At 39.9% G+C, this 22,466-nt stretch overlaps 5 protein-coding genes across 6 annotated transcripts; 2 read left to right on the top strand and 3 right to left on the bottom strand.

Annotated features, from left to right (window-relative positions):
• Positions 1-491: 491 nt before the first annotated feature.
• LOC306901301 (free fatty acid receptor 2-like) lies at positions 492-1,424 on the bottom strand (the record flags this gene model as incomplete). The annotated part of the gene is made up of 1 exon (XM_079468980.1): positions 492-1,424. The coding sequence occupies one exon, from the start codon at positions 1,422-1,424 to the stop codon at positions 492-494; it is 933 nt and encodes a 310-aa protein (XP_079325106.1).
• Positions 1,425-4,928: 3,504 nt separating this feature from the next.
• LOC306901300 (free fatty acid receptor 3-like) lies at positions 4,929-5,912 on the bottom strand (the record flags this gene model as incomplete). The annotated part of the gene is made up of 1 exon (XM_079468979.1): positions 4,929-5,912. The coding sequence occupies one exon, from the start codon at positions 5,910-5,912 to the stop codon at positions 4,929-4,931; it is 984 nt and encodes a 327-aa protein (XP_079325105.1).
• Positions 5,913-7,889: 1,977 nt separating this feature from the next.
• LOC306902001 (uncharacterized protein) lies at positions 7,890-15,396 on the bottom strand. Of its 2 annotated transcripts, XM_079470259.1 has the most exons (9): positions 15,274-15,396; positions 15,052-15,109; positions 14,131-14,478; positions 13,772-14,038; positions 13,139-13,423; positions 12,690-12,794; positions 12,528-12,589; positions 10,618-12,066; positions 7,890-9,130 (listed from the first exon to the last, which is right to left on the bottom strand). In XM_079470259.1, exons 2-9 carry the CDS (start codon positions 15,092-15,094, stop codon positions 9,104-9,106), a joined length of 2,586 nt encoding a protein of 861 aa, XP_079326385.1. In that variant the 5' UTR covers positions 15,095-15,109; positions 15,274-15,396; the 3' UTR covers positions 7,890-9,103. The 2 variants fall into 2 exon arrangements, with proteins under 2 accessions (XP_079326385.1, XP_079326384.1); XM_079470258.1 differs by lacking the exon at positions 15,052-15,109 and having other exon boundaries at positions 15,274-15,359.
• A 293-nt stretch (positions 15,397-15,689) lies between these two features.
• On the top strand, positions 15,690-18,906 carry LOC306902000 (T-cell surface antigen CD2-like). Its single transcript, XM_079470257.1, has 6 exons — positions 15,690-16,357; positions 16,548-16,602; positions 16,701-17,018; positions 17,177-17,425; positions 18,164-18,236; positions 18,662-18,906. Exons 1-6 carry the CDS (start codon positions 16,292-16,294, stop codon positions 18,729-18,731), a joined length of 831 nt encoding a protein of 276 aa, XP_079326383.1. The 5' UTR covers positions 15,690-16,291; the 3' UTR covers positions 18,732-18,906.
• Positions 18,907-18,955: 49 nt separating this feature from the next.
• Positions 18,956-22,393, top strand: LOC306901299 (uncharacterized protein; the record flags this gene model as incomplete). Its single annotated transcript, XM_079468978.1, has 6 exons — positions 18,956-18,960; positions 19,091-19,155; positions 19,730-20,071; positions 20,304-20,540; positions 21,108-21,207; positions 21,935-22,393. 6 exons carry the CDS (start codon positions 18,956-18,958, stop codon positions 21,975-21,977), a joined length of 792 nt encoding a protein of 263 aa, XP_079325104.1. The 3' UTR covers positions 21,978-22,393.
• Positions 22,394-22,466: the final 73 nt, after the last annotated feature.

Below are 22,466 nucleotides of genomic sequence, written 5' to 3'. Positions count from 1 at the left end.
GTTGAAAAGAAATCATCGTGCTGATCACAGCTGAAGTCTGAATGAAAATGTTAAGTGTCTTGGTCTGAATTTTGGTTTTAAATCGGTTTTTCTGAACGAATGAAAAAAATTACATTGCATTTTAATGACAGTTTTTGGCAGATATTACTTAATCTCAAGGATTTATTTTGGTTTGTATTGGGATTAATCTGGGTTTTGAGAGATCTGAGTCTGGTGTTACTGGTTCAGGATTATAAAAGAAAAATAGCATGGTTCATTAGAAGTTAGTTTGTATTTATTTTATTAATGAAAGAAATGACATCAGTAAAGAAATGTTACACATGATTGTTTTCATAGCATTGCTTTAGAAAATCGAGCATTTTAGCTCAAAAGCCAGAGATACAGTCAAAGAATATGAGATTCAGTTGAGTCAAATATGTTACACTTCAATGAATTAGTAACAAATAGCCTGTCAACTATTACCAAAGCTGTGAAGTTATTCTGAGCTGTCATTAGATTTCTATTTTCTCCCTTTTGCAGGTCCAGCAATGCAGATGCGTCCTCCTGGCCAGCTCTCGTAAGACGCTCTTAAAAGTCTCTCTGAACGCTGAAGATGAAAAGTAGAATATGAAAGGATCGAGACATGCGTTCAGCGTGCAGGTGAGCAGAGCATACGGCCTCCATTCAGTGCTGTAACCGCCAATAAACCCCTCCAAATGTGAAACACTGAAGGGCATGAAACATCCGATGAAGACCAGAATTGTCCCCAGCGCCATCCCAATGGATCTCATGCGCTTCTTGGAATTGACGTTGGGGAGATTGGTGAGGATATGAATGCACCTGAAGTAGCAGAAGCAGCAGATGGGGAGGGGAATGCAGAAGTACACGACAAAAAGTTGCAGCCGAACCGGCAAGAGGATCTTCAGCTGTTCAGCGCTGAATTCATCATAACAGCTGTTCCTCTTGGATGGGTCGGTAATGTTTGGGTTTGAATGATGGTGGTATTGCATGACATAGACGATACTGCACTGTATCATGGACGCCAACCAGAATATGAGGACGGCTATCGCAGCGTTTCTGGGGTCACGTTTTAACTTGTATTTGATGGGGAAGGCCACGCCCAGATATCTCTCCACGCTGATGGCCGTCAGATGAAAGGTGCTGTTACAGATGATGGCGTAGAAGATCAAACCCGACAGCGGACAGAGGAAGTACGGCAGAGTCCACCCCATGTTTGCCGCCTCCACCATACGAAACGGCAGGAAAAAGAGAAAGACCAGATCAGAGATGGTTAAGCTGAGGAGCAGGACATCTGTAGGAGTGGGTCTCTGGCGAATCTTCTTACAGAAGGTGTAAAACGCCAAGATGTTGGCAGGAACACCTGTGATGAGAGTGAATCCGTACACTACCAGCACCAGTTTACTGAGAGTCACCGTCCACACCATTGCAACGGATTATCCAGAGAATTCTCTGTTAGAAAGCACAAGCATGATTAAATGTTTTAGATTTTTAACCTCCTTTTACATCTAATGAGCTTCAGAGACCCAGTTAAGTATGTGACACTGGACCACAAAACCAAGTCTTAAGTAGATCAGGAATATTCGTGGCAAAACCCAACAAAAACATTGTACGGTTTAAAATGATCCATTTTTCTTTTAAGCCAAAAAAACCTTAGGATATTAAGTAAAGATCATGTTCCATGAAGACATTTTGTAAATACAGTGACGTAAATACATCAAAACATTATGGACAGAGCGGATGCAGCAAATTCGCTAACGGAAACACACCTACAAACTTTACTCGCGGCTGCCACCCGCTCTTTAGGAATTTCCCACTTAGTATCTATATAAAGCTTAGAATGTCTGCCGTTTATCTAGCTTTCAGGTGATGTACAAATCTCATTTTGACCCATTTTTGGTGACACATCAGGAAATGAGATCGTCTGATCATATGCTGTATTTTCCCTTTACATGCACCATTACCTAACAGCATCTAAATGCCTAAAAAAGTTCAAGAGTAATGCACAAAAACATGGACAGTATTCTGGTAAGTGTGTCACTTCTACTGTTATAAAATAAATAAAATGTAAAAAATACTGAAATAAGAATAATTAAGATATAACTTATAAAGACTAAAAACACAATTGTACTATTAACATAACTATTATTTTATTTGTAAAGGGATAATAAATACATCAAAAATGATTTTAAAAGGTCATAAAACATTGTGCTATTTTATTATTTTCTTCATTTTTATTCTAAAGCTTCATTATATGATCATATTTGACTTTTTATTCATAATTTTGCATCTACTTTCCAACATTAAAATAAACCGTCTGTTCTTAGTTGAACTTCTTATGAATCAAAGTCAATGTGCATCCTTTTTCTAGTAATGTAGTAAAGTAATCTCATATAAATAAAGATGCAGTTTGTCATTGAGGCAAATATTTACCTGGTAAAGTCTTCAAATGAATCGCGACAAAACCAAGAGAATCAATTTATTATATCGTACCTTTGTAGAGTCAATCCACCCCTAATATTCAGATGTGCAACATCACAGAATCCAGAACAGTATATAAAGCATTAAGGATGTCACCACCATGCCACATGTCAATGACATCATTACATCAGGAAAGGAGCCTGTCCCAGCATCTCGAGCTCAGCGCTGCATAAATGGCCAGTTAAATTAGATCATTCATTTCATCATAAATATTGTTTCAAAACAACATCACAGGAAATCCTGATGGCATTTATGCTCTTGCTGTCAGGGAATGTTGTTAATAAACACATAAAAGCTTTTATGGTGTTACAGTTATTAATGCCAGTTTACCCTTGGGAAACACTGAGCTGACCTCTAAATTCAAAGATCATTGCAAAAGCAACACGTTGCTGTGAGCCATTAGTTTTTGAATGCAAGTTCTCAGAAAAAAGTCAAGGCCACTTTCTTTTTCTAGATATCACAAACATACAAGCTAACACAACCTATAAAATAAGTGCATGAGATCATGAACACGCTATTATAGCTGCAGTACCCTTAAACACCTGTGCCTGTATTATCAAGCTTCTGAGAATTACACTCAAGAACACTGCTAAGAATAGACTTAAGAGTAAAACAGTTCTTGGCTCAAAGCTGCGCTTAAAAGTTAGATATAAAGCAGCTCGGTCGTAATTTAACCTTAAGCGTCAGGCTTACAGATGATTTACGACACTTTTTGAGCCGCAAATGAGATCTTGGATGACGACATTGGCACGGACCAATCACTGAATAAGTTTCCTTAATACATTTACGTTGGATGGTGAAATTCCTAAAAGGAGTTTATATTCAACACACATATGACAACAAAGACTTTTCAAGAGAATACATTGGAAATGAAAGATAAACATTGGCCAACCCCTCTGTCCACCACATGTATGTGTTTCATCAGGGCCCTCACAAGCCCCTAGTGGCAACTCCTAAGCACTTGAGAGACCTCTCGAGCTGTCTTAAATAATTGGGAAAGTAAGAGTGATTCTTACCAAGTTTGGAAGTAGGAGTAAAATTCATGAATTCTCAGCACTTAAGACTAAAATGGCACTTTGAGAAGCTCATTAAATGCGGGCCCTATATGGGACCGTGACTCACCTAAGAGTCAAAATTTACTTTTAAGTGTTACAAAATTCAAAAAATGACGTAATTTTACTCTTGTTCTTACACTTTAGAATAAAAGGAAACATGTTTAATTTCTAATGTCTATATCATAATGTATTTGTAAAAGTCTTTGTCGTCATATGTGTGTTGAATATAAACTCTGAAGATGACTCAAGACGTAAGAGCATTGTGTTAGCAACACAAGGTTGTGTGTTGGATCTCAGGGGGTTGCAGATACCTATGTATAAGTGTATAGGATAATGCAATGTAAGACACTTTGGATAAAAGCGTCTGCCAAATGCCTTAATGTAAAAATATCACCTTGCTAAACATTTAGTAGATAAAACCACAGCAGACAAAACATCTTAAGAGAATATTACATTACCTCATCTGACACCTCTCGTTGTGGTTCTTTGTTCTCCAGTTTAAAATGCTTGCTCATACCTTGGAGAATTATTACTCATGCACAAACAGCCATTATTAACAGACACTATTGTCCAATGTCACTTTTGTACACATATTACGAAAACTTTTCCCTTGGATAAATCTGTATATAAAGGTCTTTCTCACTGGCAAAATTGTGATGGGTCGTGGATCCAAAGGAAGAGAATAATTATTTATGCCCTACAACCACAGTGTGAAACCTGCAATGGACACACAGTACTTCACTACAGAGCAATGCTTCAGAGTAAAACCAAAAACTACCAGACCTGTGCATCAGTGAATGTAAATCACATGGAGTAACACACACAATGTCGGCAAATATATGTGGAAAAAATAGCTAATCGGGCCTTAATGAATGTATCTTGATCTTGATACTTTTTGTTCTGGTTTTGTTTAGTCTTCTTCTATTCTAGTCTGGTGTCACTGGTTTAGGATGGTGGAATAAAGAATGGACAAATCCTTAGAAGCTAGTATAATTTTAATACAAGAACAATCAAAGTAAAACATTTTACCCAAGACTGTATTCATAACATTTGTGCAAAAGAATAACATTGAGTAACAAGAAGAAACATTGTAGTTCAAAGACTCTGGGTTGTTTTTAAATGGCCTATGCTGGATCGGGGTTATCCAACCATGGGTTAATACGAGCCAGCATTCGGGGCCAAAGCAACCGAGCATAGGTTAATTTGTAAGCCAGCAGTCGGTACTGTCTATTGTATATTTTACCCAACCCTGGGTTGAAAACAACAAAAAAATGGGGGACTGCAGAGATACTGTTAAGTAATCTGAGATTTATTGTAAAACCGGTTGGACTTACAATAGATGCACTTATAGCAAAAATGGAAATTAACAGTTCAACCATTGCAAAATCTGTGATGTCACTGCGAGCTGTCATTAGCTCTCTGAATTCTCTGCTCTGCGCCTCCACCTTTCAGCAGGAGGCATGAGAGAGTTGAGTAGAAGCAATGCAGATGCGTCCTCCTGGCCAGCTCTCGTAAGACGCTCTTAAAAGTCTCTCTGAACGCTGAAGATGAAAAGTAGAATATGAAAGGATCGAGACATGCGTTCAGCGTGCAGGTGAGCAGAGCATACGGCCTCCATTCAGTGCTGTAACCGCCAATAAACCCCTCCAAATGTGAAACACTGAAGGGCATGAAACATCCGATGAAGACCAGAAGTGTCCCCAGCGCCATCCCGATGGATCTCATGCGCTTCTTGGAATTGACGTTGGGTAGATTGGTGAGGATATGAATGCACCTGAAGTAGCAGAAGCAGCAGATGGGGAGAGGAATGCAGAAGTACACGACAAAAAGTTGCAGCCGAACCGGCAAGAGGATCTTCAGCTGTTCAGCGCTGAATTCATCATAACAGCTGTTCCTCTTGGATGGGTCGGTAATGTTTGGGTTTGAATGATGGTGGTATTGCATGACATAGACGATACTGCACTGTATCATGGACGCCAACCAGAATATGATGACGGCTATCGCAGCGTTTCTGGGGTCACGTTTTAACTTGTATTTGATGGGGAAGGCCACGCCCAGATATCTCTCCACGCTGATGGCCGTCAGATGAAAGGTGCTGTTACAGATGATGGCGTAGAAGATCAAACCCGACAGCGGACAGAGGAAGTACGGCAGACTCCACCCCATGTTTGCCGCCTCCACCATACGAAACGGCAGGAAAAAGAGAAAGACCAGATCAGAGATGGTTAAGCTGAGGAGCAGGACATCTGTAGGAGTGGATCTCTGGCGAATCTTCTTACAGAAGGTGTAAAACGCCAAGATGTTGGCAGGAACACCTGTGATGAGAGTGAATCCGTACACTACCAGCACCAGTTTACTGAGAGTCACCGTCCACACCATTGCAACGGATTATCCAGAGAATTCTCTGTGGAAAAACAATGCGAGTGTTTTATTGTGAGGCATCTTTTGACTTTCTTATTGATCTCATGACCTTTAGAGACCCAAAATCTACATACACATGCAACCACATAATCTGGGTAGGGGGAATGAGGGCATGCACTTTTCAGCAATAAAATAATGTTGAAAATATTTGTTTGTATTACACATCTAAAGAACTCTCAAACCAGACTTTATACCCTCATCCAGAGATGAAGTGTAACTTCAAGTGTGCACTTGCGCAGAAGCTGTTTAAATATTTAGATGCTTATAGATAGGAAATAGCATAGATTATATAATACGATATATATTTATAGAGTTTAGTTTATTGTACCGGAAAGACGGTAAATGTGCTTTAAGTGTTAAAATCTAACCACAGGCACTTCACATCTTCCCAGAAAACACGTTTCAAACATTTAAGTTAGCCTGACAGTAACATTCTGAAACCAAACAACACTGCCTCCATTGTTTGAACACCGCTTAGACATTTCTCAAAATATCTGAAAAATGAAAGTTATGATGACATGAGGTTGAATTAATAATGACAGAAGTGACCAGACCAATAGATGTACTCAGACGTCCCCTCCATTTCGGTTGCAGTGCTGTTGAGGTGTTATTATTGTTTTATAATGTCTGAACATTCACAAAAAAGCACCAGACACTTTTATACAAAGCGACACGGCAGGAAATGAGCTTCACACGTCTTGTAGTAACCCTCAGCATCTAAATAACAGTAGGCTATGGATTACTAACTTTAATAATGGCATTAACAAGCAATTAAATAACTATTTATATTGAAACAACACTGCATATGGTAATTTACAACTCTCTTTCTGACTGGGTTTAAAATAATCCAGTGAGTTTAGAGGAATCAATGTTGAAAATTCAAACAAAGCGGTCTTCTTTTCTGCAGTCTATTATTATAGCTTGAGATTTGTTTCTTTCTCGCCAGTATTTAATCCTCTCAGCTCAAACGTGATGAAGTCTCCCAACAAAACAAATACAACCGGTTTGCAAAAAATGACTTAATCTGAAGATTTTTAAAACCAAAAACAGATCTCTTTAGTAGGAACGTAATGAGTCAGGTAATATCCGAACAGTCTAATGTAAATAATAAATACATTGTCATTGAGGTAAACTGGACATTGCTTTATCATTAAAGTCCGCAAATGAATCATCGAAAACCCAATAAAAAAGCGAGAGAAGAAGGAAGTTACTTCATACCTTTAATGAGTCAGTCCAACATTTCAGACTCAGATGTGATACCACAGATATTAACAGCTCGGATGACGTCACTGCCACACATGACAATAAAGTCTCATCAAGGAATATATGTATTCAATAATCAAGAAGTTTATTTTCAAAACTTTTCTAAAGATAGAATTTGTGAAGATACTGAACTATCCCATTTATGTCACAACACATATTGTTTGAAAGCAGCTTCCCATAAAACATTCTGACAATGTTGAGATTGTGAGATTGTGAGTTTTTCTAACTTTACAGCACGGCCATATCTGACAATATTTTCAAACAATCCACCAAATAAAGATTGCTTATGATCATCACAAATATCATGGCTAAACTATGGTTTCATAAGTAAAACCATGACTCATTTCTGTAAGGGTCTGTTACGGCAACAGCATGCCATAGACTTTGTGGAAGTGTAAATTCTCAGTAGGCGGACGTCTTGATATGACTTTATGTCTGCGTTTCATGCTGTAAACACTAATGTGTTTGTGCAATGCCTACACCACCAGAGCATCTTTCCACTGCAACGCCTCTTTTCTGTATATGTGTAAATGCTCGTGCGAGTCGAAACACCATTATGATTAAACAAATGTAGTTACTATATCGTCTCTAGTATTTTTATTTCTATAGTTGCTTTATTCAGTCAGGCACGCTAGATGTACGTATAGACGGATGTAAGGAAAACAGACACCCTACAAAAAAGAAACATGGTTTTACTACAGCGAGTGTAGTTTTAGCAGCCGTGAATTTTGCCTTTTTAATGTAATAGAAGTACAGTTACAGGGAAAGTTCACCCAAAAATACAAATTCTGTCATCATTTACTCACGCTCAGATTGTTTTAAATCAGCAAATTGGAGAGGAGATCTGTTTGGTTACTGACATTCTTACAAATATCTTCATTGGTGTTCGGCAGAACAAAGACATTTATACAGATTTGGAGCAACCTGAGGGTGAGTAAATGATGACAGAATATTCATTTTTAGGTGAACTGTCCCTTTAATTTTCATAAAGAAAATGATTTCACATTTAACATTGGCAAAGCTTGCATTCAAGTTTATTTATATTGTATTGTTTTTACCCCAGAATGCTAGCGGGTGTAGGTGGAAATCTATTCATTGTAAAGCTAGCTTTGTGAATAGCACTATACAAACACTGTAGTTGTTACGTGTAATGTATTCATGTGGAGTATTTCTATAGCTTTCTGATATGATGCAAACACACACACACACACACATTAGAAGTTGTAGTTAAGTTCATCTCCACGACTCTCAGGACGACTCAAATAAAACATGGCAGTTCACCCCACACTCACATCATATAAACCATTCCACAGTGCATATGTTTGTCATCATTTTATATATTAAACAAGGCCTGTCAACAACATATTTTACTTAAAGTCATTAGCGGTTTTCACATCGTTAACGTACAATATTAAAGAGCTTAATGAATTACATGTCCATGAGGTGGGTCTCCTTCATACTCAGATGCACAATCCATCCACAAACGCACCGTAGTGAATCGCTCTAATTGAGCAGCGTTACACGAAGCATCTGTGAGAAGAGAACTGAATAAACACAGACTGTTTATCAATTAGTAGCTCAGCCACGCTTTCTTGTCTGCGCAAAAACACATCATTGTTTTCACATTTCATATGGCCGAGTGCAAGAAAAGCTGCCGTGCAGTATTGTCCTGATGGATGAGGTTTCCCCGTGCATGCGTGACACGGCAGTGACAGACAGAGAGATCAGTCTTGTCAATAATGGAAAAACAAAAGGTTTTGTGCGGCAGAATAAAGGCAGGGCCGGATGAAAGGCAGAACATTTGTTTCATCCCAACAGAGACACAATGTGCTTTGTAAGGAAACTTCTTTTTCTGCAGTGCAAACAGTGTTGAGTTTTGTGTTTTCTCAGCGTCTGGGTCTCCCTCGGTGGACCTATGAGAAAGTAAATGGAGAAAAGAACGAACAAATGCATCATTTGGTATAAAATCGTGTCTGAAGGCTCTTTTCTATGGCTTGCATCAGCACCACTCAACACACTACACTCGGCTGCAGTGTTACGCAACGTTAGCCGCTGTCCGCCGAACATCACGGATGAATTAGTTTGATGCATGCAATAGATGCAGGATTGCATGTAATTCAATCTAATTTGCTTTGCATGGTGTCTTTGGAATTACTGTATACAAAAATGCTTGCGTATGGCGCATCAAAACGCATTTCTGCATTGCTGTTCATATGGAGGTCAACTTGCATTAAGTGTTGAGTTTAACCCGTGATGCGAATCATGTGAAAGGGCCTTAACATATAAGACAGTACACATCATTTCTGTGCTATAACATTCATACAACAGAAAAACACATAAAACTGATATACAGCGTTTACTGTGATCAGAATTCTCACAAAAGCACTGAAACATCATGGCAGTAAAGATTTGAATTTTTCAGTAAGACAAAAAATGATCAAAATGAAGATACTGTAATTGTGTTCTCTACCTTGGACCAGACATCATTTTGACATAGGAAATAATTATTTATGTATTTCATTGCTTTTTCTGCTGAAATGCTCATAACAGTAACGCATCCCGATTTGTCTGCGTGAATTATATGTTGTTATTTAAACAGAGTAAAATTTTAATATTGTGTAAAAAACAATTGGATGTTCTACGAGATGTTCTCAAATAAAAAAAATGACCAAAAAAGAGATTGACAGAATATTCACGCGTCATAAAAATGAAGAAATAGTGGCTGAAATAAGTGTCCAGAACTGATATTCTCATCCTCCATAACGTTATTAAACACGCACGAAGATATTTACATTATGTTTTATTTTATGGGAGGAAACACATCTACTAGTACCTTTTAAATGGCTAACAAATGAACAAATTTATTTATATTTTTCTAGTTAAAATCGTAATATTCTCTTGTCACGCTGTGTTCACTACTATTTCCCTACTCATTACCGACACAAGTAGTTTTCCACATTTAAAGAAATTGTAAATAATTTCATTAATGTCTTATTACGCATGATTAATAAAATCATGCTTAGGCATCATGGCTTCGCTTGTTTTTAGCAAAACATGCTGTGAGATTGACAGTTTGAAATGGTTACGGTCATTTTTAAGGCCTTAAAAAGAGTTTAAAAAGTTAAACTTTCAGTGTCTTGTTTTAAAATCATGTTTGACATCTTAAGATTTCGCGAGAATCACCCGATTATAAATTATGAAACCTCAGTTAAGTTTCATCCGTGCACATCATATTGAGAAAATGTATTATATCACCATAACTACTTTATTTTTCATAATTATATCTCTATACTACAGTAACTGCTGCCTAAATGTATTTAAGCCGATTTGCAACAATGCACAAATGTGAAGAACACTATATAAATAAATATAACTGAATTGAAAAATATGCGCATCTCACCTGTCTGACATGCGCTGGGTGTCCATGCACGGGTTGAATCCACGGCACTCGTTGAGGGCTCGTGTGCCACACTTGAGCAGGCCCGTGCGTGTCTGGAGATCTGTGTCTATGCGCTCCGAGAACGGGCTGACGTGGCTGGAGGTTGCGCGTCTGCTGCATGCGTTCCTTTGGAAGCGTCTGGAACTGGGCCGGCTGCAGCACCGGAGGTGGAGTGGGTGCTTTCTGACCTGATTTGTTGAGCTGTTGGGTGGGTTGAGAAGCAGCTCCTGTATTCTGATGGACGGCTTGAGTCTGCTGAATTCGATTGGTCAAAGGATTATCCATCTGGACGGTGTGCTGCCGGAGAGTAAGAGGAACGGACGCTTGATCTGTCCTGACACCCGTTTGGGTCTGCGGATGGGTTTGGTGCGATTCAATGCGGTTAGGTACGGCTGTTGGTTGATGTAGCTGTGTGTGCGGGACATTCTGACCCTGAGGGATTTGGGACCTAACCACTGCATGTCTCGGAGCGGTTTGGTTTTGTGACGGGGCCTGTGGTTGTGTTTGCATGTTTGGGTCAGTACGAGAGAGGTTTGGTTCCACGCTTTGAGCAACTGATCTCTGGATGTCTCTTCCACGGGTGGCAAGAGCATTCTGATTCGACCCAACCGCATGTTCTGTTGCTCTGTGCACCTGAGCTGGTCGATCCCTTCGTGCATCACGGCGCCGCTCGGAGGACCCACTACTATCCGAGCTGTGTTCTCGGCGGTTGGGGTAAGCTGGTGTTCCCTGCAACTGGTCCCATGACATCTGTACAGGAATAGAACGTCGGGGTTGCTCTTCAGTTGATGAGCGTGAGTTGTCAGGACGACGGTTGGCGTTGCCTCTATTTCTAGTATGAGAGTAGCTGGTCGGAACGAGTCCACTGGGTTGATGTGATGCATCCGGATTCTCCAAACTCTGAGAAGAAATCGTCTGGTTGCGGTTAGCATGTTGATGCGGTAGAGTGCTTTCCCTATGATCAGCGTGACTCGGCTGGCTTGCTTCTGGAGGGTACGTGTTCAGATTGACATGCACTGTGTGAGGCTGAGCGCTGTTCTGTTGGTTAGTATTTGGCACGGTGTTGAGGTTTACATGTACCGTAGGAACAGGTGCGCCTGGTTGAGGGTTACCCGTTTGAATCAGAATGTTGGGATTGTGTTGGCCGAGCTGTGTGAATGACCTGGAGTTCGGATGGACGTTGTTTGGATATGAATTGGTGTTAAGATGGCCATTGTGCTGGAACACATCAGTGGTCAGATGTCCATTATGCTGGAGTGGGTTGTTTTGTGTCGTCGCGTGGATGTTACCATCAACGTGAATAGGAAGACTGTTTAAGTTCTGTTGGTTATATGTGCGCAAGTTGTGTAACGGTGGATCAACGTTTTCATTGACAAAAGTATTGTTGGCATTCTGTAGAGGAGCAGTAACCTGTGAGGAGAGATATTTCTGTTAAATGAAAGCAGTGGTGTTTAATGCACTTTTCATTTGGTTATTACATTTCCCACAAAACACATCAATAAACTGGTTTCAATCCTTCTGCTCTCACATCTGTCTGACAGAGACAGAGCTGTTCAAAAAGTGCCGTTATTGTAAACTTTAGTAGCGAAGTTAATGTTGGAGTTACTGAGTTCAAATCATTTCCATTAAAATTTACATTACCAGGATTTTTTTCAAAATATAGACCATGTTAGACTTAAATAATTAATTCATTTTTTCACATATATACTCAAGTGTTCAAGATATTTGTTTTGGTTTGTGTAGCGTTAAGAACTGAAGCAGGAAGTTCTTCTGGTCCAGCGTTGTTTACATCTTGTGGTCTTTAATATCCCATATTATTCTACACTACACTGAGAACAATATTAGACAATACATCTCAGTAAGTGTCTTACCGTGTGGCCGTTCTTCTGGTTTGTTTCTTGAAGTTCAGCCACGTCTTTGATTCTTTTATTAACTGCAGTTATAAACAAACACACATCCATCTTTACCCTTCAGCATCACAACACAAAATAACAGGCAGAAGCCTGTAGGATGATTTGGGAAGCATGACGTACCCTTTCTCTGTCGCAGAAGCACAATAATGACGATGATAATTATGATGAGTGCAATAAAACAGGCAACGACGATCCCTGCGACGGCCCCCCCGCTGAGACAGGTGCCTGTAGAAGGGTGAGAGACGGGTGGATGAGGTTATGACAGAAAACAGGTGAGTAACATATAGAAAATGTACAGTTTATGAAGAAGCAGAGATAGAGAGCCCATGCAAAACTGTATTTAGTTGTACAAAAACAAATCAACAATGGAGCCAGAACTGCATCCAGCGAAATCAAAAAGTCATTGAAGGCGGAAGAAAATTATGACTCGTTCCATCGCGGTGACACGTGCATTCATCAGTCTGTGTTTAATTACTCCCTCACCGCTGGAGAAAATAAGCGTCAGAACGACAAACGAATGAACCGCCACTTAAATCAGTCACACATGTCACCGAGCCCCATTAACTCACCTACAATGACCACGTCCATCTGCTGCTTCGATTCCACCCCTGTGATGTCATTCTGCGCTGTGCAGACGTAACGGCCGCTCTGATTGGTGGAGAAGATCTGCAGACTCAGCACACCGCTGCCCGACTGACCGGCGGTCACCGGCTGACCGTTGAGCTGCCATGAGAATGATGCTGGAGGTAGAGATGCAGATGTGCAGGTGAGACGGAAAGTCTGGCCCGTCGTGGCATCTCCTCCACCGACACATTCAGATGAGGTCTTTGTCACCTGCGGGGCGTCTGGACCATCTGGGGACGTGACAGCATTACGGGTTATAAATCTCGTCATTCGAAAAACTTGTAATCCTGTATATCACCATCACGTATCAGTTCAAATCTTATTTCAATGCATTAATTTGGAATGTCACAACTGACCAATTGGAATCAAGTATTCCACAGCGCAGCGTAATAAATAAATAAATAAAAAAGCAGGAGGTAATCAAATCAGATGAAGTATTATTGAAATCTATATTGTGAAATATACAGTTATTGTGATATAATACTAATGCAGGGATGATTTGGGACATGCCACCCTAATGTTAGCGATTGATTCATTTCTTTGATGTTAATAATGACACAAAAGCCATTCTGACTCACAGTAAACACTGAGGTTGGTTTTGGTCGTGAGGGCGCTGACAGGATTGCGAACGGTGCATGTGTATTCTCCTGCATCATCTCTCCTGGCTGGGTTGATGACCAGAGATCCAGCACTGATGGTGATGCGGGTGTCAGAGGACAGAGCGGCTCCTCCTTTACCCCAAACCACAGTGGCCTCTGTGCCCGCGGACCAGCTGCACCGCAACGACACGTTCTTGCCTTCCAGAGGCAGCCCGGGCAGAGACAAACTTACTCCATTTACAGCATCTGATGAGCAGACATGTCATGATTTACTCAAAACTTGTGTTTGACTCTTTCAGCATGAACTGTTTCTTTAATTTTGTGCCATTGTGTCTCACCAAACACCTTGAGCTGTACGGAGCGCGTGCCGATGCCGAGTCCCGTGCTAGGAGAGGGTTCCACTGAGACAGTGTAGTTTCCAGAATCACGGAGTTGACTGTTGCCGATTTTAAGCTGAGTGGAGGTGACAGAGATTCTGCCCTGGTACTCTGGGACCGATATCACAACCGGCAGTCCGTTCGCCCACAATGCCAGCGTGGTACCTCCGGCAGTGCTCCATCTGATGAGGGACGTATCAGAGATGGTCTGCACCGTGAATATCACATCGTTACCCGACGCCACCTGGACTGATGTTTTGTCAAGCTGTACTGAAACTGGATCCAGACACACAGCGACCAAAGGCAGACCTGACGAAATCAGAAATGTATGAGAAGAGCATCAGTAGCCCTGAGACAATTCGGACACGTCATTTAGAATTTCTTTTTTGTGAAATAAACTCATATAGTCACATTTACATAAATGTCTATTTTTCTCCTTAAACCATCTTCTTAAGAAATATTATGCGTTTGTGCTTGTTTGAGATGGTGTTATTTAATACACGTAGTGCGTTCATTCATTTATATGTTTGGCCAAATAAGCAAATACATTCATTTATTCATTCAGTCAAGTCTATTTAAATCAAATAGTATATCATATATCTTTAGACACAAACTTTCACTAGTGCTTTTTATCATTTTGGATGGTTGCAACAGCAGCTTTACCGAAAATACATTTAACAGTATAGACAGTATAAGAAAAACAAACATAAAGAAGAAAAACAGGGAAATTATCAAATTATAAGATTTTATCAGTAAATGTAAGAGAAGATTTGGTAATGCAATTTTCAGGAATTAATAAATGTATGACACAGGTAATTGAAATGGAAAGGTGTGGCATGAGATGACGCATGTGAAACTTTATATATAGTGTATTTCTCTCACCTGTCAATGAGAAAACAACAAAAGGATGCAGCAGGATTTTCATGTCAGTCTGGTGGACCTGACCACAAACATATGTTAAATTAAAGATGATTCACTCTAACATGTTAAACATTATGACATAGAATACAATCGATTACATAAACGGGTCATACTGACATCAACAAGTGCACACTCGACGGTATTTACAGAAGTTAACATGCTTGAAATGTAATGCACACCTACCTTGCCGACTTCTTTGACTTGTCATTTTCCAGACGTCCATAAATGCCTTGAATTCAGTGTTTGGTTTCGGGTACATGACGATTCGAAACTCGTGTTTACTTCCTGATTTACCTGCTCTCACCTGTTTACGTTTTTGACTAGAAGGGAATACAGCTACCTCCACTGGGCATGCGCACTTCAATACCGCGTGACTTTTGTCACGCTGAAAACAATAAATTCAGATTTTTTAATTATTTTAAGGTTAATTTGAGGGTCTTGGTATGTGTTGGGGTTAGCTGTAATTTATTGTAATTGTATGGCAAGATTTTTGAACAACTTCCGGCTGTAGCTGTATCCCTTCTAGCAACAACCCAGAAATCATTCTCCCGTCCGCCATTTTGATTGTCTAAGGCCACGCCCATCTCGGGAACACGGGCATCGAAATGATCTCCCAGTGGGAAACGCGACATCGGAGTGTTCGTGCGCAATTTGTACCTCGGAATCTCATATTTCCGACAATTCCGAGAGCACGCGAAGGCAGCCGTTAGTCCACTGTTTTATACACTGTGAAAATATCACGTATTTCACCATTATTCCAGAATAGTCCACATTACATTTTACTTCAAAACAACGCAAGCACTCCATTCTTTCCGACAACAAAGCACCTGAAAACAACCGCGATATCAAAAGTGGGAACGATACGAGAGCAAGGCAGCGTCACACACGGTTTAATCCCTATAGTAACGAGAAAATTACCTTAATGTATATAATCAAACATGACAAACGATTTTAAACGAGTTATAAAAACGTTACAAATCACATCTGAGCTCTGAGTCGTATTTTAAAGTATTTTGGTCGACAAAGAAAGTTTGAAAAGTTCATATCTAACATTTGCGATTTTAGCTTGAGCGTTTAGACGGAAAGTCTCGCGAGAGCGATTGAAACGCAGCTCTTACCGATTGCTCTCGCGGTGTTTTGTTGCGAGCGTCTCGTGAAGTCGATCACTTACCTTAAAGCACCTGTGCCGTACACACCTGTAATGCTCCGCCCGGCCCCTGAGAAGAACTACACAGCAAAACGCGAGATTTATGCTTCGAAAACCGAGGTAATTATTCATATTTAAATGTATACGACATTATTTTGACGTAAGAATAAAAACAAACGTGCGTCTCCCGCATTTACAATAGAAGAATACTGAAAACGTTATCCATGAACTACAAATGAATCCCAGGTTATTTGAGTAATTATTGCATAATGTTTTTTGCTGTTATCTGTTAAACTTTCTATATTATCAGGTGTCATGGGTTTTATGGAAACTGATCTGGATTCAGTTTGTTGTGTTTTCTCAGAGTGAGTCTGATGTTATTGAATGAAACAGTTCTCAATAAAAGCCGTACGATGACCCTTTCCGTACACTTGGAGAATGATAACCAATTGTGTTTGATCAGTGCCAGGGTTTGTCCGTGGAACAGTGTCCGTCCGCTTCAGAGCAGGAGGTCAGCTGCATGTGGGTGTGGGTCAGACTCTGGTTCTGGACGCTGACTTTCTAAAGAATCAAGACGACCACATTGACATGGTGACGTGGGAGCGTGAGAGAGGCACTGACAATGTGAGGATTTCACAGAACGACAGAATATCTCTGGAGGAGGAGGATTCACTTCTGCGGATCAAGCACGTAAGACCGGAGGACTTTGGGACCTATAAGGTCACCGTAACCGACAGCAATGGTCAACAGGAGCATGCCTCCATATCGGTCAAAAAGATCGGTAATAAGTTCAGACTTGACACACAGTATGCAAATGTTATCATTTGACTGACCTGCAGCTATGTTCTTCACACGCGTGGCTATATTTAAGTTGAAAGGTATCACGTCATGCAGAACTCAAAGAGAACTGGATGAACAGGTTTGTTTCTTTTATTTCAGACGAGGCTCCGAAAGCATCTATTGCAAGTGTTTTGGAGTGTTCCGTGGAGGACGTCGGCGTGACACAGTGGGACAGCCCTCAGTTCACATGGGTTGTGGACAATGTTGTGGTAAACGATCAAATGGCGCTGATGGATGATGGGAAAAGACTCAACGTCTCTCAGGTTCAAGGACTCAACTACACGTGTGTTGTCAGCAGCAGTTTGGGAATATCTGTAACGCATTATCAGACAGCGGAGAAAATCACAGGTTAATAACTTGTTACCTTTTCTATTGATGTACTGTATTTTTCGTCAGAATGTCCCAAAAACGACATTTACATTTTTGCATTCAAATATTTGGTCATATTTACAACTTGCACTGTTGCAAAGCAGTTTTACATACAATGTCGAACACGCATAAGACAAATCGTTTCTTATCAAAGTGACTTTCAACGTGTACATTTATCTAGATATCTAGATACATTTCTTTGTTCTGATGAACACCGAGAAAGATTTTAGGAAGAATGCTAATAGCCAGACAGATCTTGCCCCCCATTGAGTCGATGATGACAGAATTTACATTTTAGCCGTTGCTCTTAAAGTGTATATAGAACAATATAAACATGAAATGACCGTTTGCACAAAGAAAGTAAAGCCTGTTTTAAGTGTGACATGTATGACAATTCAGTAGGCAAACAAAGTCTGTACGGTGGATTGTTGTTATTTATTTGTTCATTCACACCTTATCAGATAAACACCAACAAACATTTTAATATAGAGCATATTTGACCAAGCAAAATTAAATACAAGAAGTATGCAAACGTGTGTCTTGGAGGTATTTTTAACCCAAATTCGTAAGATGCGTATGAATCATCGATGATCATATGATGATTAGAAACAAGCAATAATAAAGCCTCTAAACCTGTCACTATTAGTCGCTTTAAATGACATTGTTGTTAGATTGTGTTTTGACTGTATTTGTTTATTTGTGTTTGATCTTCCTCAGAATCCCAGACCTGTTGTGAACACAGAGGACTGATTTCGGGACTTAGCGTTGCTCTTATTGTTTGTGTGATGGGGTAAGATGTTCTTTCTGTACTCTTTGAGACTTATTATATATCTGCTTTGGGACTGGGGGATATTATTGAGCATTTTAATTTGGCCAAGAAAACAGTTTCACTCACCTCGTGCGGTTCATGTCCGGCATCTTATAGCGCTAGGACCGCCGCTCCATCTATCAGTTTCAAACGATCCTCCAAATCCAGCTTAACACACTTTTCTGTTGTGTGACAAACTCAGAACCCATATTTTAATGTAGCTTTACTGGGACTTTAATCATGGGAAGACTTTGTAAAGAAAAATAAGTCAGAATGCATGACACACCGTTGCACCACCCCTTTAAAAGCTTATTTTTGGGCAAATATTGTCAGGTTTGAAAAACATCAGGCTTTTTACATACCTTTTATGTTTGCTGATTACTTTTCACACAAACATTTTCCTTCAGAGGGTTATTCATCTGGAATTACTGCAAAACCAGAAGACAGAGAGTTCCTGTGGATCCCCCAAATAACTAATAATTTATCTCTTGTTTATACTTTTATTTATTTAATGGTTATTTCAGTTTGTTAAGCTATCGTTCCTCTACAGTTATACTTCACAATACTAAGTTGTACATATATTTGATTCTTTTAATCTTTTAATTTAATCTTTTAACACTAAAGTCTACCTCATTTATTATGTGTTGTGAAAAGAATAAAAATGTAAAACTAAGACTGAGTGTGGCTCATATATGATGGTGATGGGGTGGGTGATTGGGAGGGATGTTACTTTGGAAACATTTCTACAGGAAAGGGAAAAAGGAAATAACCGCTTGTAAACAAGGTGACGCCTAAAGCCCTTTGACTCAGTGAAGCGGATGAGAAGAAAACTGAAGCCGTCCACATAATGTGAACCACTCCAGCGTGAACAGAAGATGTTTCTGCACATACACAGGAGGAGGTGAGTCAAATTCAACTGCTGTGACTCCAACCAACATTATGCAGTTATTTGTAGTTTGTATAATGTTTATCTGGCTGTAGGTTATCTACACGCAGGTGACATGGAAGCACAACAACGCCGCTTTTATTGGACTTTCCTACTTTATAATGTCTGCTGTGAGTTATTCTTTAGATTTCCAATGTTTAATCTGTCCAGTTGTTTCAAGCCTACTTCTTTAAACAACAAACATCCATTTGTGTACCCTCTCTCTTAAAGAGATAGTTCACCCAAAAATAAAAACGCTGTCATCATCTATTCATCCTCGTGTGATTGAAAACACGGATGTCACTTTTTCTTCTGTGAAACACAAATGGGGATATTTGGAGAAATGTTTTTGTGTTCATAAAATGGAAGTCAATGGGGTTCTGTGTTGTTTTATTATCTTCTTTTGTGTTCTGCAGAAGAAAGAAACTCATACAGGTGTAGAAATGACACGAGGATGAGTAAATGGTGATTTAATAAATGTAATAAATCAATCACCAGCATTTCCCCCCCATGGAGGTTGATCAATAGTTTTGTTTGTTTGTTTGTTCAGTAGTGTTGTGGAGCTGCCAGGGTTTGTCCGTACACTTTAAAACCCAACAGCCGATATATGTCATCAAGGGTCAGAGTTTCAACCTGAGGGCACAGATTGACCTGCCAGACGGTGAAAGTCTTACCAGGGTGACATGGGACCAAGCAGCAAAGAACTCTGGGAAGAATTATACAGTGGCCGAGTATCCTCGTAGAACATCTAATGAGAAGGTGACATTAGAGGAACAAGGAGCCGTGCTGAAGATCAGAGGTTATCAACCTGCGGACAGCGGCGTATACACCATCACAGTTATAAACCAGGCCGGACAGAGACGCTCAGCGCAGCAGACGGTCCGAGAGTATCGTAAGATGAACGATATCTTCATCACATTATAGTCCCAACATGAATCACAATTTCTGTTTCGCTTGCCGACTGCGTGGACAGAAAACAAATGTACGCTCGGTGACACCAACATGCGAACGAAATTACCAAGAACCAAACGTTCAGGAATTAGATCGCATGATTGATTCAGTTACTGTATCTTACATACGGAATTTAGTCATTTAATTTCTGTTTCATGTGTGTTTGCGTGTAGTGGCAGTGAATCATGTGTCGGTGATGGTGAATGTGTCGCACTCCCTTCTTCACTGTATGGAGGCCTGGGGGTCCGAGCCCACCTTCACCTGGCTGCATGAGAAAGTGGTGGTGACGGAGGAGGTGGGCCGCGTGTCTGCGGACGGAAGGTCTCTGCACGTCTCCGGCACGTTCTGTGGACACTTCACATGTGTGGTTGGCAACAAACTGGGCTACAGCTCGGCCACCTACACGGCGGGTACGACACAACCCTGACCAAACGCACAAACTACTGTAGACGTTATACTTTAACTAAGTATCAGGAACTAGATTCCTACATTCTGATGGCGTTAGTATGATGGTATGTTTTGCATGCACTGCAGGCAAAGATTGCATGCTTTGCATGGTCGCCGCCCTTCATCCGCTCTCCTTATCCTTGAACAATCCGATCGTGTCTAAGGGTTTGGTTTAGTTATATTTAACTATACCTCATTCATAGTAAATACTATAGTTAATACATGTAACATGTGTAACAAGGGCACCGTAAAATAAAGTGTTACCGACTACTGTACTAATAAATTGATGTTAGATACTTATAACATAAAGTACACTAAACTTACTAGAACTTTACTAAAATAGTATACTTCACATTCGTTTTATTAAACACATTTAAGTAAAACAAGGCTACGAGAGTATTGTATTTGTGTAAAAGCGGATTCATTCTCATGATTAGTCTTCATTAAGGCTCAGAACATAAAGCAGCTGTTGATGGATGTGTTGTGAGATGTCTGCTGACAGTTGCACTGATGTGATAACTGTGTTTCAGAGGCGTGTGAGCAGGACGACAGACACACAACTGCTGTCGTTGTGTGTTTCTTACTGCTGCTGGCGATCATAGCTGCATGTCTGGCCTTTATGCTGTGGAGGTACAGTTACACTTTCAGTTTTTGCACCTGGTAGTTTGTTTTATAAGCTAAAGGTGTTTCTCTAGTAATGTTTAGTATGATAGAGATGCTGTCGGAAGAGATCGTCTCAACACGTAAGAGCTAACAATTCATAACCTCCTTGGAAAGTTATTTTGACATGCTACACATGCCAGAAATTCCTCTCAAGGTTCAAAACAAATGTTTTATGTGTGCGTAGATGTGATGTCATTCGTCATAACACAACAACTTCACTTTAAGGTTGTCAAGCAGTGTTGCAATTTGGCATTTTATTCAACTATACTGAATATATTCAACAAATCAGCCGTGTGTGTTTTATACGTTTGTGATTTATGTAAGTGTGATTCGTTAACTTCTTTTAAACTTAAATATAACAAAGTACACTTTCGGTCTACTTTGTATGTACTTCTTAGACTTAAAATTACACTCAAGCATACTTGACATAGTGACAGTCACTATTGGACGGTTTGACGCACAGGGATTCTGTTAAATCAACGTTTTTAAGTGTAAAAAAAAACATAAACCAGCGGGTAAAACAGCGAAAACATTCTTGATTCAAAGCAAACTTATTTTTGTAAGGTCATTTTCCAACGTCTTTGATCATAACTTGAATTTGAAATGGAGTATATTTTTAACATTATCAGATTTTTAAGGAAGGCATTTTCTCACGTTTCATTGAAGTTTCCTTAGTTTTGTGTTCTGCATGCAGAAGGCATCAGAGGAACCGTGGAGAGCATTTGTGGGAGTCGTAGGAACACACACCGAGAGAGCGCTCATCAGGACTCACTGATCACAGGATGTGATGTCACACCACAGGGACCAACTTCCTTTTTTTAACACTGTGACATTGAAGTGACCGACAATCGATGAGCTTTCTCCAGTTTGGAGTCATTTTAAAGTTTATGAAAACTCTTTGATTAATAAAAACTAAAACATTGTATTGCATTTACACAATGTTAGATTATTTGGTTTATTAATCTGACCAGCATTTTTACTTAATGTTTATGCATTTGGCAGACGCTTTTATCCAAAAAGACACTTGGATTGTACTATACATTTTTATATTTACCGTAGCAAACTGATATCAAAACACGTGATTGCGATTTTTCAATTGTCAAATGCATTTTTTGGGATGTAAGAATAAAACCCATATTCCCAAATACACCGTAGTTTGAAGTTCTCCATTTTGTACCACACGCTTCCAAGTGTAACGGTTTCTTTCATTTATCTTTTCTCATGGC

This window comes from Barbatula barbatula, assembly GCF_947034865.1.
Source record: "Barbatula barbatula genome assembly, chromosome: 12".
NCBI classification, from domain to species: Eukaryota; Metazoa; Chordata; class Actinopteri; order Cypriniformes; family Nemacheilidae; genus Barbatula; species Barbatula barbatula.
Note: the sequence above shows the minus strand (reverse complement) of the source record. Positions and strands in the feature narration are given on the sequence as shown.

Coding starts and splice junctions, on each gene's coding strand:
- LOC306902001 (XM_079470258.1), bottom strand. CDS start 15,349: ATGTACCCGAAACCAAACACTGAATTCAAGGCATTTATGGACGTCTGG. Junction 14,479..15,273: donor AAGTCAAAGAAGTCGGCAAG/GTAGGTGTGCAT, acceptor TGATTTCGTCAG/GTCTGCCTTTGGTCGCTGTG. Junction 14,039..14,130: donor CGTACAGCTCAAGGTGTTTG/GTGAGACACAAT, acceptor TCTGCTCATCAG/ATGCTGTAAATGGAGTAAGT.
- LOC306902000 (XM_079470257.1), top strand. CDS start 16,292: ATGCTCCGCCCGGCCCCTGAGAAGAACTACACAGCAAAACGCGAGATT. Junction 16,358..16,547: donor TTTATGCTTCGAAAACCGAG/GTAATTATTCAT, acceptor CTATATTATCAG/GTGTCATGGGTTTTATGGAA. Junction 17,019..17,176: donor CATATCGGTCAAAAAGATCG/GTAATAAGTTCA, acceptor CTTTTATTTCAG/ACGAGGCTCCGAAAGCATCT.